At 41.0% G+C, this 14,534-nt stretch overlaps 1 protein-coding gene across 3 annotated transcripts; it reads right to left on the bottom strand.

The window, feature by feature from the left end:
- Positions 1–1,172: 1,172 nt before the first annotated feature.
- Positions 1,173–12,691, bottom strand: SPARCL1 (SPARC like 1). Of its 3 annotated transcripts, none has more exons than XM_086611907.1 (10): positions 12,638–12,691; positions 12,456–12,509; positions 8,552–9,709; positions 7,368–7,437; positions 6,583–6,710; positions 5,860–5,980; positions 4,925–5,061; positions 3,591–3,739; positions 2,522–2,670; positions 1,173–1,201 (listed from the first exon to the last, which is right to left on the bottom strand). In XM_086611907.1, exons 1-10 carry the CDS (start codon positions 12,689–12,691, stop codon positions 1,173–1,175), a joined length of 2,049 nt encoding a protein of 682 aa, XP_086468033.1. The 3 variants fall into 3 exon arrangements, with proteins under 3 accessions (XP_086468033.1, XP_086468034.1, XP_086468035.1); XM_086611908.1 differs by having other exon boundaries at positions 6,583–6,701; XM_086611909.1 differs by lacking the exon at positions 12,456–12,509.
- Between the last annotated feature and the right edge of the window lie 1,843 nt (positions 12,692–14,534).

Here is a 14,534-nt window from a genome sequence, read left to right as displayed (position 1 = left end):
CAAGAGCAAATTAGTGAGAGGCAAGTGGACTTCCACTGTTTGAGCTACTGAAACAGCATTTCTGAATCCCATTTTCTTTTCATTGGAAAAGTGACATGTTTCAGGTGAAAGGTGTTTTCTGATCTTGCTTTGTAGTAATAGCATTTGGGGCTGTTTGCTTACAGCAGAGCACGCCTGGAATGTTTTCAGTGAAGTGCTTGGCTTAAGATCACAAAGTTGATGGGATTCAGGAATATTCTGTCCTGGTTTTTATGCTTAAATTGTGCCTGTCCGCAGGCAAGCAGAAGTTGGGAGATGGTGAAAGAAATAGTTAGAATTTCTTTCTCAGGAAAAATGGTAGCAGTAGTTGGTGCTTCTGTGGGAGGAAGAATGTGCCTGCTAAGGAGAATAAGGAGGTGTTGGAGCTGTGATAGCCTCTGCTCCTTGTGGCGATGGACCTGTTGCTAATCAGTCTTTTGGCATGCATTCACATGCACCATGCTCATACAATTGGCTCGTTACACAGTTTGTTAGCAGGAATTCTGCTGTGTGGCATTGGTGCTATTACTCTTGTGTTTCAAGAGGAGGGGAAGAAGTATCTGAAAAGCACTAATTTTTTCATGTGTATTAGGAATTATGGTTTAATGACTAGTGTACATGATTGGCACTCTAGTTTCTTCTCCCTTAAATCTAAAATAAAATTTCCCTTGAACCGTTGCCTTGATATCTCTTCTTTGACAAAGTTCTGACAAAACCCACATATCTAGGTAGACTTTTATTTTGTCTGAAGCTTCTATGCAGAACGTTAAACTGACAATACAGTAAATAAAGGAAGCAAGTCCTATTTCAAGGTAATCTTCTTCAGTGTATGGTAAAATCCACATCCTATAAATCTACCGAAGAGTTTTGTGAAAAGCACAGTATTCAGATTAGTACTATTTATTAGTTCAGAGAGATCATGGATACATGCCAGGGAAAACACTGGTTGTTTAGCTGTGAACCACTTGGAGTAGTATGTTTTTCTGCTGTTAAGGGATGTAGGACTTTTCTGCAGTTAATGTTATTTGATAAAAATGCAGTGAACTTTATGCCACCTTTGTCTTGAAAACTATGAAGCTGTTAATCACAGAAATAAATGAGATTCACATATTTCACCAGTTTTAGTGCAGCACTGGGATTCTGCTCAGCCAGGCTCAGAACAGGAGACTTTCGTTTATGTCTTCTGCAACAAAGAAGAAACGTTATTAACGTTTGATGCCAAAGAGACATGTTTATGCTTTATCACTGTAAAGAAAGTGATACACTAAAGTTTCAGAGAGCTCATGCAGGAGAATGCTATCCCTAACAAAAACCAAGTATGATTGCTGCTGTCATATTCAGGAGCCATTCATTTAGACCCTTCTTGATAGGTGCTTCCTTGTTTCTAGTGTTAGGTCTCCTTGATCTGTTTGTGAGCCAAAAATCCCTTCCACTCACCTCTTCACAAATAACTGTCCCTAAACTCTTCTTTGGATGAACAATCATTGGCAGCCATACATGTGCATCGTGCTACCTCCTTGCGGCTTACTTCCACACATGGTTTGTGACTGGTAAGTTGTCATCAGAAGAGCTGGAAAAATTCTGGGAAGAGTGAAGGCTCTGCATGTCTGACCAGGGTCAGCCTCCGCTTAAAACTGGGGAGTTGCTAGTAGGATTTTGAACATATTTCTGCAGTCCACATGTTTAGCCAAACACCTTCTGTCACGTAACTGTTCTAAGATTAACCTGTGCTACTGCTGCCCTTGCTTAGTGACTGGCAGTGATGTTCAGCTGTCACTCAGGGTTGGACCAGAAGAGGGTAGATTGCAAAAGAATGCCTTAGGTTGAATGTAGTTGTGTAAATCTCAAATTGCTATGGTGGCAGCTTCTGTTCAGCTGCTGCCTAATTCTGGAGACATCGCCCGCACAGTAGTACCTAGCTTTTCCCTTTCCTAGAGAAGGCTTGATGTGGATTGAGCTGAACCAAACATACGCCTAGTCCATTTAGGAGTCAGAACCTGTTCCTGCCTCAGCCTCCTGATGCGTGCTGTCTGGTTTCACCTGCAACTACAGCATGATGACAGCATTTGTGTTGTGTGTAGTAATCTAGAGGTGAGCATAGTGACTTGATCAGTGAGATCTCTTTTGTTTTCCCCGCTTGGCTTGAGATCTTTAAATGTGTTTTCAGTCAACATGTTTTGACCACTGATTTAAAAGTACAAGCTTGCTTTTGCCTTTCCTTTGCACTGAAGGATAAAATAGTGTTTCTTGAGAAACAGACAGGCAGAACATACAGGTTCAGACACCACACAGGAATGTTTCGGTATTTAGTACAACCTACTTCCCACATTTTTCCTCATGGAAAAACAATTCAGAACCTTGCACATTTTGCAGTCTTGCAAAAGTTACTGTTCCATTTGCTTCCGCGCACAGAATTTCTTTCCTGTACGTTGTGGTCTAAGAATGTGCCTAGTCTTAATAGGAACATTTTGTCCTGTACATCTGCCTGTTCTTTTAGGTTTACCTTCCTTAATCCCAAAGCAGTGGCACCATTCCTTCAAAGCAATGAGTTTGTCTTGATCCCCATCGCACTCTTGGAAGAAACGGGTTATGCAGTGTTCCATGGGAACAAGAGAGGCTCTCAAAGGTGCGAGCTCCGAGTGTGTTAGTACTCTGAAATAAAGAGCAGATATGTAGAGCTGTATTTCATTAATAAATCAGGATCATCAAAGATGATCTAATGTGCTAGAAGATGATAATGGTGACTTTGACAGAGATGTCCCGTTGGATTCTCTTGTGCTGTAGTCAGTCTGTCCCAGGTCATTATGATGATGTGTAATATCAGATAGACTAAAATGTTTTTTCACTGCTATTTGTTCACTAACGTTTTTTTCTTAGAACAAGCATTACTGAGACTTGTTCACAACTGATCAGTGTGGAGTTTTACTGTTAACCTTCAGGAGATCAAGCTTGCAACAGTGCTTAGCTATGTTCTAAGGCAGTAGGTGTGATCAGTACGAGGTATTGAGGGCCTGCAGCCGTGAAACATGGATCCCACTGGCGAGTGTCATGACCAAAAACCTGAAATCTGAGTCACATTCTCAGAAACTGGGGGCTTCCTCTGAACTGACACTGGTGCTGTCTTACCATATCTTCTCCTAAAACTGAGACACTTCTGTAGTATTAGGAGGAAACTATGGGTACCTCACTAGTGAATTATTGCTGGCTGGCCTGTGCCCTTTGTACTTGGCCTTTACTCTTGGCTGCAGTAGTAACAGGATATCATGAGCCTTGTTTTCTCCTAGGATCAGGGCATTAATAGCTATTAAAACTCTATAGAGCTTAAGGTGTAATACATGATGATTATGAAAGGCAAGAGGATAGCAAGTTCTGACCTAAGACATGGCTCCAGCAAAACAATGAGAAATTCTGTGTTAGAGATGAATGCCTTCTTAAAAAAAGGGGCTTATACTGGCTTTTGTCAGCTGAAGGACTGGTCCTGTACATAGAGAAGCCTTCAAGTTGTTTAGAAAAGTAAATGAGCCTGAGCTTAAACAGCAAATCAGAACTGAACCTGCAGATTTTTTTTTTACCTGTCAACAGGGTGCTGATCAAGCTGATGAAACTCCCAGTGCACAGGGTACACATACATGTGATAATTTTTCTCAAAGTCGTGCAGGAGCAGCTCAACTGCGTGGTCGCCAGCCACGAGGCGCTTGTCGTTCTGGTAGATTTTTTTGACCTGAATACAACAGAAAGGAAGTGAAATTCCTGTAGCCTAATAATCAGACTCAGCTAAGCTGGGCAGTAGCCTCAGGTTGGTAGGACGTGAAACCAGTTTTATAATATTTGTTGATCTTCTGTCCCGAGGCAATGAACTCAGCTTTTGGTGTGAAATACGCCGTCTCAGAAATAATGTAATTTGTACCAGTTATATGAGATGTTCTGGGTAGGTCAATGTCCCTCTTAGTAACTGTGTAAGTAGCCTTTGGTGTTGCTCAAGCAGATTTTGTATAAACCTACTGTGACCTACTGCATGCGCCTCTTACTCCAGAGTTAGAGCAGCCCAGGTCTCAATTTAACTTAAACTGTTTTCTAACAGTTATGGCTTTTTAGGGAATTATGGCACCTATATCTTCAAGGGTCCCCTAAACTCTCTATTGTAATTCTGTCTCAAATCCTGCGATGTGACTGCCCAGTCGCTCAGTCTCATGAGGTCCTCGAGCAGTTTTCTTCATGGTGAGTCCAAGTCCTTCCTTCCTTCCTTTGTATACCTGTGTGTTATCAGCAGACCTTGTCACCTACCACCTTCTTCCAGGTCACTTAATGAAAGCTGAATGGCACAGGTCCTTTCAACTTATGAGACTCCACAGGTGAGCTCTTGGCTGGCTGTTCCCTCTTATTCTGTCTTTTAATTAGTTATCCATACCCAGACCTTCCATCTTATGGTATGGCTGCTTAGCTTCTTCGAGTGCTTTGGAAAATGGCATTGACTGCATGAATTGGGTCATCCTTATCTGTGTATTAGTTGATCTTTCCAAGAGGTTTGTCAGAAAGCACTGCCATGAACAGAAGCTGTTTTGTGTCTTCTCAAGCAAACAATATTTGTCTAGGTGTGTGCTAATTCTGACTCTTCTGCCTTTTGTCTATAAACACTGACTTCAAAGTAATACGCTTGGCTTGCATTTGCTTGGACAAAAGGAACATTCATAGCAGAAATTTGTCTCAGCTTAAATGAGTGCAAGGCGACATGGAAGTGTATTTTGCAACTCCTGAATCTAATTGAGTCTAAATTGCCTTAGCCAGAAGGGGAATGCTCGTAGGAAATGGGAGAACTCATGAAGTATGAAACACTTTTTTTTTTTCATGTGGTTAGTACGGCCTTAACCATGTAACTGCGTGGTCTTACTTGAAAAGGATTGCTGACCTTATTCCTTTGCTTTTCAGTTAGAAATCCAGAAGTATCCAGATCACGTTCATAGTATTGCATAAGGATGTTTTTGAGCCAGTCTCGCATCCGGAGAGGGAACTGATCCACTTCATAATCGGTACAGTGGGGGATGTCTGTGCCAAACAGGAAAGCTTTTGTTAACAAGTGATCTGTTAAGCCCCCATTCGAGCATTTCTGAGCCAAGTTAGATTTGATTCTCACTAGCAAACTTCCAGTTAAGCTTAAAATTGATGGAGCTGTTAATATATAAAATTGGGAATGCAACTAATGAGTTCAGTTGTAAATTTACGATTCTTTGGTGCACATAGAATCATCAGTTGTGCAAGCCACAACCTTTATATATCTGTGCAGCTTCTGAGCAGAGTTGTGCAGTGAAACTATTATCAGTCAGTTGTGTGAAAGCAGAGTTCTCGACAGCAAAGGAATATTCTGGCTGAGAGTGCACTTTCCTCTCAGGGTACACAGCAATTGAAGAGCTTGGAAATAATTTCTGGAAATCTTAGATCCTGACCTCTGTATTTGGCATCTCAGTAGTCTTATGGGGTTTTTTTGGAGTTGATGTTTTCATTTATTATCTGGCTGTAAATACTGTTTTTCTGGTCAAGGTATTAAAAAACCATCTTCAGATGCCATAGCAATGCAAGCATGTAAAACAGTGCAGGGAGGAGACAGGACTGACAACAAATTGGTGTAAGCCCAGGAGGGATGTGCTTAGGGTTCAGATGCTTAATACCCTTAATTATAGAAAAAGTGACTTTAGATGTGTTTAGGGTTTGAAGGTCTTAATTAGCAGATAATTGATGCAGAGGGGGAGAGCACAGGAAGAATGCAGATAACTTAAGGCCAGCTGGTGGTTAAAGCTACTGGCTCTTTATACCTGGGTGAATTCTTTGTAGAAAAACAAGCCTTACATTTGCAGGAGCCCATATAGTCTAGATGCAGCTGCCGTCCCATTTTCGTCCCTTCAAGTTGACATTTGGTGCCAAAGAGTTGACATGTGCCATCATAGGTCTTATTATCCGTACCACAAACCTAGAGGATGAGTGGAAAACAAAGCCACTCCCATCACTGTGGTGAGAAAAATTCTGGCCGCTCATATAGGCATTACAAGAATAAAAGTATTGTTAACATATGGGGCAGCAGTTGTGAATACCCATGGGCAATACGTGTGGTCAGAAGTGTTGAAAATTGTAGTTGTTACATGGCTACAGAAGAATTAGTTGTCTTTGCTTGCACACCCGGTTTGAGACACTTCAATTTATTTTTGGGTGGCAGTAATATAGTTTCTGAGATGGTAGAGGATTATTACACTAGATACATACTAGTATTCAGCAAATGCTCTAAAACATCAAATAGATAAATAGAACTTTTAGTGACAGGGAAAAGCGATGACCCCTGAGAGACTGAGTAAAGAAAATCACTTTAGGTACTGCGTAGCTACATGTGTTCATACTATTCTCAAGCTACAGTTGGTGAATTTGAGTACTTTATTCTTACATTTACAATTACTGGAATCACCCAAACCCGTTTGCCTACTTTTTAGAGTAGGATGGTTCTAAAAGCAGGGGAATATGTTATCTTGTAAACACTTTATTTGGCTTTCCCCCATGCTATGCACTGAATGAAATACTTACACGTTCATAGTCTTTGGTGGAAGGGCAAGAAGCAGGATCTTGGCAAATACAGCTGGGTTTCCCTTGTTTGTCCACATGGCAGACTTTACCTCTTTTGCAGTGGAAGTTCCTACATGGGTCTAGCGATCCTAGCAAGAAGGAGGGACTGTTAGAGGGGATGGGATGAAGCCAAGTGTTTGTTGGGTGCTGCTGACTGTCAAAGCGAAATACAGCCCAATGTTCACCAAGAAGTCAAGTGCTTTTAGTGAGTTTGTTAAAATACAGCTGGATCTTGCTTTATTCAATACAAGCCAAACTTTAAATGAGGATTTTTGTGAGACTTGTAGCAGTCTCAGGTTTGAGTTGGATGGGGAGATAAATTTCTCAGAAAAAGATGTTTCTTCTGTAAGCACTGACATTCACTTCCAGCTTCTTTTGGTGAAGCATATCCCATCTGTCCTTGCTGAATCCAGCACTGGCATTTGTCCCACTCCTAGTCGAATTCAAGCTGAATTCGAATCCGTTCTGAAACTGAACTGTTCCAATGCAAGGTAATACCCGTTCCTGTGTAACTGACATAAAAATTTGTCCACTGTCTACAAATGTTTTTCACAAACATAAATGAGTAAAGCCAAGGGTGTATGAAAGGGATTCTCTGGGAACATAACTGCAATGCAGGATTATGCACAAGCACAGTTCAGTCATGTGAAATCATGTGCTGCCAAAGACACAAAAGAAATGCAGACCAGCAGATTCCCCAGCTGCAGGGAGTTAGCAGTTACGTGATGGCTTTGCTTGTGGCTTACCTGGGTGTGCCTTCTCACTCCTGTTGCTTGCACTTTCCATTTCATTATAGGAACTGCCTGTAGTCTTAACCTGTACAGTCACAGAGACGTAAGCAGAAATTGTGGTAAATCTTGGGAAGAAAAAAATACTTGGACAAAATTTTTTTCAGGTGCTAATATAGGGCTGACTGAGGCACAGTTTGCTCTACTTTGCAGCAGAAAGATGCTGCTATGCAGAATGTGTGAAAAGTGCATAAAGCATCTGGTAGTATTAAGGTACTCCGTTATTTGGGGGGAAAAAAAAAGTAGGAGTTGGAGAGAGAGAAGCAGGAGCTTAGTAAGGCCTGAGCACCTGGAGGTTCTGTAGTACTTGGCATACAGCCAAGTGGTGCTTTGAGGTTGGCAGAATTGGTGCTTCAAGTCTTAATTTGCACTGGGGCCCCCACTCCAAGTCAATGAGCATGAACTGCCTCTCAGTAGTGCCTGGGAGCAGCAGCACCATGAGCTGCCAGGTGAGACACATGAAGCAGAGGAGAAGGGAAGGACACTTCTTCAGTTCTGACCCTTCTGTGGGGAGGTATCTGCCCTCTCTCTCCCTATTATTTTTTTTTTTAATATTACAGATCCTTATTGATCAGCCATAGGAAAACTCACACCTTTCTTTTGAAGAACACCTTTGATAGTCCACTGGTTATCTAATGGCTGACCGATGTACGAGAGATCTGGGTGCAACATCCTCCCTTGTCTGAAGGTACACAGCCTTTGTCCTTCATCTTGTGTGAAAATTCCCTAGCCTCTAAGATGGTAATTATTCTGGGGACTCTAGCCTTGGTTTTCCAACCCGTTTGCTTTTATATGGTAGTGTTTAAAATCTTTGGGAGAGAGGAGTGAACAGGCTCCGAAGTCAGCTTGAGACCGGGTTGCAGGTTTTGTATGTTTTGCTACGCAGCCCATTGGGGCTGGAGCTCTTACGTGAGTTGTGCTCACCTCCTTTCTGTTATAATTCATTTAAAAGTTATATGTGAAGTGACACAGCATGAACCAGGTGAATAGTGAATAAAAGGGGAGATGAGACTTCTGTGTATTAATAAATTATTACACCTGTTTTTCTCCAAAATGTCCTTTGAATCATCAGGAATTTAAATTTGGGGCTAGTTCCTCCTCCCTTTTTCCAGTATTCCAACTTTATTTTAAAGACAGTTTACCTTGGCTTCACTTTCCTTTGAATTCATGCTCTGAACAGAGCTACTTGTTTCCAGGTGTTGCTCGCTGTCAGGATTAGGTGGCTCATGATCGTAATCATCTTGTTCAGAGTTTATAAGGTCTTTAACCTTGACATCTTGGTAATCCTCGGTCTCTCTATGAACTGCAGTGTCATCTTCGGTGGGTCCTTCCTCTTCGTGCTCAGTACTGGTGCTCTCCTGGTCATTAGTCTGGATTCTCTCCTCTTCCTCATAAACCGCCTCTTTCCAGGTATCACTGAGATCTTCCTTGCCATCAACATCACTGCTGTCGTGACCATCATCATCCATGTTACTGTCCTCCATCTCTTGTCTTTTCACCACTGTGTTGTGATCACTCTGATAGTTTATTTGAATGTTGTCTTTCCTCTCTTGGCTTTGCTGTTTGTCATCCTGATCTTCATTATGGGTTTTTTGAGAGAGGAGGATTTCTTCTTTATAGGGCTTCTGCTGGCTGTGCTCCCTCTCTTCTTCCTCTAGGTCAAATTTCTCACCGTGTCTCGTGGTTATCCGGACTGGTCGACTGGAATCTCTCTGGATTTCATCAGACTGCATACTGTTTTCATTTTGCTGTCTTTTGTGTTGGTTACCCTGATTTGTCTGGTGGCCTTTGTGCTTTGTATCTCTGTCATCAATTTCTTCACCCCATTCCTCATCCTCTTCTTCATCGCTTTCAGTGTTCTTTTCAGATAGGCTAAGTATATTTTTATTAGATTTCCGCGTGTTATGCTCATGATCAAGACTGAGAGCATCCACTGGATTTCCTGCATTGCCTGGAACATGTCCATTGGCCGAATTGCTGTGCTTCTCATGCCTCCTGAACTGGTAATGCTCAGAGTTGGACTGTTCTCTGCCACTGCTTCCGGAGTCACCGTCCTGGTTATCAGAAGCCAAACCTGGTTTATTGTGCAGTGCAAGGAAATTGATGCTTTTTAGGCTATTTTTCCCTTGATGCTCGCTACCAGTTCTTCCTTGTTTTCTAGCAGTCTGGGGCACATCCCTATACTCAGTGTCTGGTACTGACACCTCTGGTTTTAGGTTTTTGTGACTGGGCAGCAAATCACCCGTGTCTACATACTCTGCATTCTCTTCCTGTGAGGCTTCAGGATTGATATCTTCGATCTTAAAATAAAAAACAATTAACAAGTAGGTTAATAAATCTTAGAATTTATTTGAAGTCAATGCAATGTTATTTTTGCCTTATATTGCAAAGTGTGACACTGACTTTGTTTTCTTTGTAAATGCTTCTCTTAAGCTAGCGCAGAGCATGAAATTCACAACTTAATTCATTTCTGTTTCTCAGCAAGTTCATTTCTGTCCCTTTTTTTTTACTGCTGGAGTTTCTGAAGAAGTCTATGCAACTCTGTTTAAGATCTTGTAGGAGATAGATGCATATGGGTGTCTTGTGAAATCTCAAAATGCTTAATTAGTAATTTAGTGTCATTGCTGCAGCCTACAGTGCCTGAAGTTGTTATCACTTGCTTCAGAGAAGAGGGATGTGATACTCATCTTCCTACAAAGATAAGTGGGAGGCCTGGGAAAAGAAGGGGCAGGTGGAGACAGAGCACCTTTCACAAGGTGTTGTGGGAGTAATTCCAGGGTGTGCTGCACCTTAACTATTTCAGGATCAACACATTCACCTACTTTGAGTCTGATACTTTGCTTCCTAGCTGAATTCATCAGGAGCTGTTGTATTTGGTGGCGACTACTGTATCATAAGCTCACTAGCAGGAGATGCAGGTGTTTGAATGGCTTTTTTTTTTGCATGCTGTCAAGTCAATAGCAAAACTAGTAACTTAAGTGGAAAAGGTTCAAATGCTTGAGGAGAAAGCAGGTACTAGAATGACTGTTAGATCTTACTGCAGCAATTACCCTTCTGCTGCTGTTAGCATCACAGCAGCTGCTGGATGTATTTCTGGACAGCACCTCTGGATGTTCAGTGGTGCTTGTTACTGTAATATAACACTTGATGCTGATTTTCCTTAAAGCTTTTGGGTGGGTTTGTTTATGAAGATGAGACCTTCTCAGTGCCCAAGTTGCTGGAATAGCATTTCCTTTAGTGTGGGCAGAGTCACTTGGGTTTCCAAGTGTTGCTTGGAAACAAACACCCCACTAACGAATACTTATACAAATTAAAAAAAAGGTAGGATTAGAAATATTAATTTGGCTCTTGGCAGATCAGCTATATCAGTATGTTTTACAAGTTTGTCTTTTGCCTAGTGTACTTGCTGATCTGGGAAACATACCAGGCAGTATATTCACTATGTCATTTCCAACTCTAACTTTTTCAGGGAAAGACTGTATGTTTGCTCAAATCTAACGGATATCCAGTGAAGAGTTTTTCCAGATTAAATGCGTATTTCTTGAAGACCTTACAGAAAATGATCTATGTGTTACTAAGCATTTCGAGCTGATATTAAAACGTTTGAAAATTAGGTTTGAAGAACAAGGTGTTTTTACATGTGGTTTTTGGGCACTGCTGTGTCTTTGTATGTCTTTAAGTTTAAGCCAAAAGCACTTTTCCGTGAAGGGCTTCCAGTTCTATAGAGTTAGAAAATACAAGGCCAAACAGTCATTAAGATTGTCTATTATGGGTGCCTGTATTTGAAGCAGTAGTTTGAGAATGATGTGGCTCATGCCTTGATAGGAAGCCTCGTTATGCACCACAACCTCAATGCAGAGATGTGCCTGGATGTGGCTTTCAGATGCTCCTTTTTGTTAAAACTGGGTACCGAGGATAAAATAAACTGTTAGAACTCAGTTGCTTGTGAAGATACTTGGATCTCTTAATATGATGGCAAATTACAGTCAAGGTAGTGTAATAACCTACTGTTAGGGAACAACTGGCCTTTGATAGATGTTGCGTATTCACTTGGAACTGATGATTCATCAAGTATTACAGTGTTTTGTTTTGCTGCAATTATCTTCTGGATGAGTTGTTTCTGGGAGACCGCTGTAGGGTGCAAACTAGTCTTTATACCATAATTTGTTCTTCTGGATACTTAATTAGGAAGAGTTAGTTTTTTGTTTTTTCATAATGCAGAGCACCATCAGATTGACATGAAATGCATCTGGAAAGCTGCACAGAGTGGTATATAATTCATATTATGATTTTTTAAAAAAAAAACCCTTTAGTGTAAGAGTTGGGATTTTACATTTGTTAATACAGAGCATGCTCTGAATTTAGTTGTTCCAAAACATTCATTGGCTTGGAGCCAAGGTCTTTTGTGCCTGAGCCACAAACGCTCACCAGGATGGTACAATAAAAAACGATTTTAATTTGGGTCAAGAATGGATGTAAAATGGTGAGCTCTGCCATTAGCATGCACGTATGGCATATGGCTGTTGAAGTCACACAGCCCTGATGGTAACGAGGCAGATATCTGGCTTGCCAGCTGCAGTGTGCTTCTCCAAGATGAGCTGTGTCTCATGCTCTGTGTTGTGAACAATAAAACACACGGGGGCTAAAGTTCTTACATGTTTGAGACTGCATCTGATCACTTGGTATGATCCGTTGAGGATTGCGTCCTCCTTGCTTGCTGGAGCAGCAATAACCACAGTTCCAACTCTCAGTGGAGCTTATTGTTTGTGCGAATATGAGTGTAATGATTATATGTGGGGATTCTTTTAGTGTAATTTTTTCAAATAAGTGAAACTTCTGCTGTGAGCTTTAGATTTTGTCCTGTTCTGTTTCTATCTGGGTAGTATGTGAGGCATGATATGTTTGGTACTAATTATTGGGGTAAAAGGACCTACATTTTTTTGACCTAATCAATTTGCCAACCACTACACATGTACTAATGTGGTTTATATATTTGAGATGAATAATATAGGTTGCCTCTTAATGGTTAAAGAACAAGAAGAGTACCTTTTCTGGAGTTTTCTGTCCATGGGTTCCAAGCTTGTAGTTTAAGGGATGAGTCTAGAATAAACAAATATATGCAGTATCTGCATGTAAATAAAAATCTTGTATAGGTCAATGGGATAACATAGAGTATTCATGGAATGTGAAATTAAGTACTCAGTAATAATAGCATGATGAGGACTTACTGGAGTAGCAAAAGCTGATCCTGCAAGGCAAATCAAGAGAGCTACAGCCTTCATGCTTTTCAGATCTTGTAGAGGACAATAGTTAATGGTACAGTGGTAGGGTTTAGAGGTTTCCTTTCTGCAAGCAACATGAAAGTAAAGTTAGGATTTGGGTATAATGGTCTAGAAATGATTAATGGAAGCAATGTAGTGGCTGCTGTAACTCTCCTAATCTGAAGACCTATGAAACTTCCATGTAGTGTCCAGTTGTATGTAAACTCAGGTGTTAGACCAGCTTATCTAGAGGACACTTTGGTCTTGGTTCTTTTACAGGACTTAAGCTGTATGCTGTGTTCGCAAACACTGGTGTTGCTGAAAGATGGAGTTATGAACGTACTTAGGTCCAGCCCTGTAAATCTTTATCCGCTCTTCTGAGATACGACTTTGTGAAAAATGTCCCTTTTTATTTAGTTCTGAGACAGTGCCTGTTTGTGGCATCTCCATGGCCAAGATGTCTCCTGGCTGCTCTGCTTTGTGGCTGTAGTAGGAAGAATTAGGTAGTGAAGTTCTGCTCAGCATGTCTCAAAGGCCAGAAATGCTGTCTGGGCTGTTTGGTGAATTGGTGCAGTCCTGCATTGGAAGCAACAAACCCAACTCTGCTGCACAGTAGTGTGCCAGATGGCTGGCTGGAACAACAGGCAATGCATAGGAATTTCTTCAGTCTATGCTAATATCCTCATGTGAGTGAAAGACAGGTAACTCATTTTTACCTCAGATGTCACCAGCAAATTTTCTTTTGTAGTGCACATGAACTGAAAGTTTCTATGACTAGAGCTGTATCACTGGGAAAAGCAAAAACAAACAGGTCATATTGTTTGTTTCTCCCTTTCTTTTTTTTTTTACTGTATTGCTTTCTTATTCTTTTTAATTTCCTCCGGTTCTTTTTTCTATATTCCTACAGAATCAGTAGAATTTTCACTCTGCTTCTGTTTCTGCTCTCATTCTACTGGCTGTTCTTCCTTGGAAAATGATCTTCTTGGTCTTCATCACCCCTTGCCCTTGAAAATATTTTCCCTTTCCAATTAATGTATGTCCTTTTTCATTGCTTTGCCCTTTCCTAATGAAACATGTATCATGGTCCCCTTAGGTGAAGAACATTGTGTCTTTTGCTGGTTGAACTCCCTGGCCTACAAGGAAACTGTCAGTGGTTTCAGCCAATTAGGTCCACCATACTCAATCACACAAGGCTCAATGTATGGTTTTAAAACGGCGTTCGCCCAGATAGTTTTTCTAGGGGAGGAAACCAAAACTCCAGAAGAAGAATGCCAGGGAAGCTTGTGTTTATGGGAGCCAGAATGGTGAAGCAAACAGCAAAGACTTCGAGCATTATATTGATTTTTTTTGTGTGTGTGTAGAATCTTGCAAAAGCATCCTGGCTACTGCTGTGCCTAGATCTGAAGATCCCTGTGTTATACATTATTTAATGTCAATATCTTTTAATTAATGAAAAGCAAAATGCTTCATTAGTGGGGCATATCTAGTATGCAAACCATTTTTCTTGCAGTTAACAGATTTAGTCTCCAGATTATCTCCTATTTAATTATCTATTATCTCTTTGGCATCCAGAGTTAGTTGTTTAAGATGTTTTTAGAGGGAAAGACAGAACACAACAAAAGCCATTAATGAGCATATGCAGAATGCCTCGCTGGATTGTGTATGGGCAGTCGCTTCAGATCAAGGCAGGTTTTGTTAGACTGAGGGTCATGCAAGCGACTTGCCAGAAACTCAGAGGCATAATCCAATTTCCTTTATAGCCCTAAAAACTGTATACCATGCTTTTGAAGGCCTTGCAAGTGACTGAGGAAAGAAATATCTGAATTAGTCAGGTAGTCTTGATTTCTATTTCCCTCTGCTCCTG

This window comes from Tauraco erythrolophus, chromosome 5 (assembly GCF_009769465.1).
Source record: "Tauraco erythrolophus isolate bTauEry1 chromosome 5, bTauEry1.pri, whole genome shotgun sequence".
Taxonomy (NCBI): Eukaryota; Metazoa; Chordata; class Aves; order Musophagiformes; family Musophagidae; genus Tauraco; species Tauraco erythrolophus.
The sequence above is the reverse complement of the archived record's forward strand: the minus strand, read 5'-3'. Positions and strand labels throughout refer to the sequence as shown.

Coding starts and splice junctions, on each gene's coding strand:
- SPARCL1 (XM_086611907.1), bottom strand. CDS start 12,691: ATGAAGGCTGTAGCTCTCTTGATTTGCCTTGCAGGATCAGCTTTTGCT. Junction 7,438..8,551: donor CAAAGGAAAGTGAAGCCAAG/GTAAACTGTCTT, acceptor GTGACTGTACAG/GTTAAGACTACAGGCAGTTC. Junction 1,202..2,521: donor CTGCTTTGGGATTAAGGAAG/GTAAACCTAAAA, acceptor TCTTTGTTGCAG/AAGACATAAACGAAAGTCTC.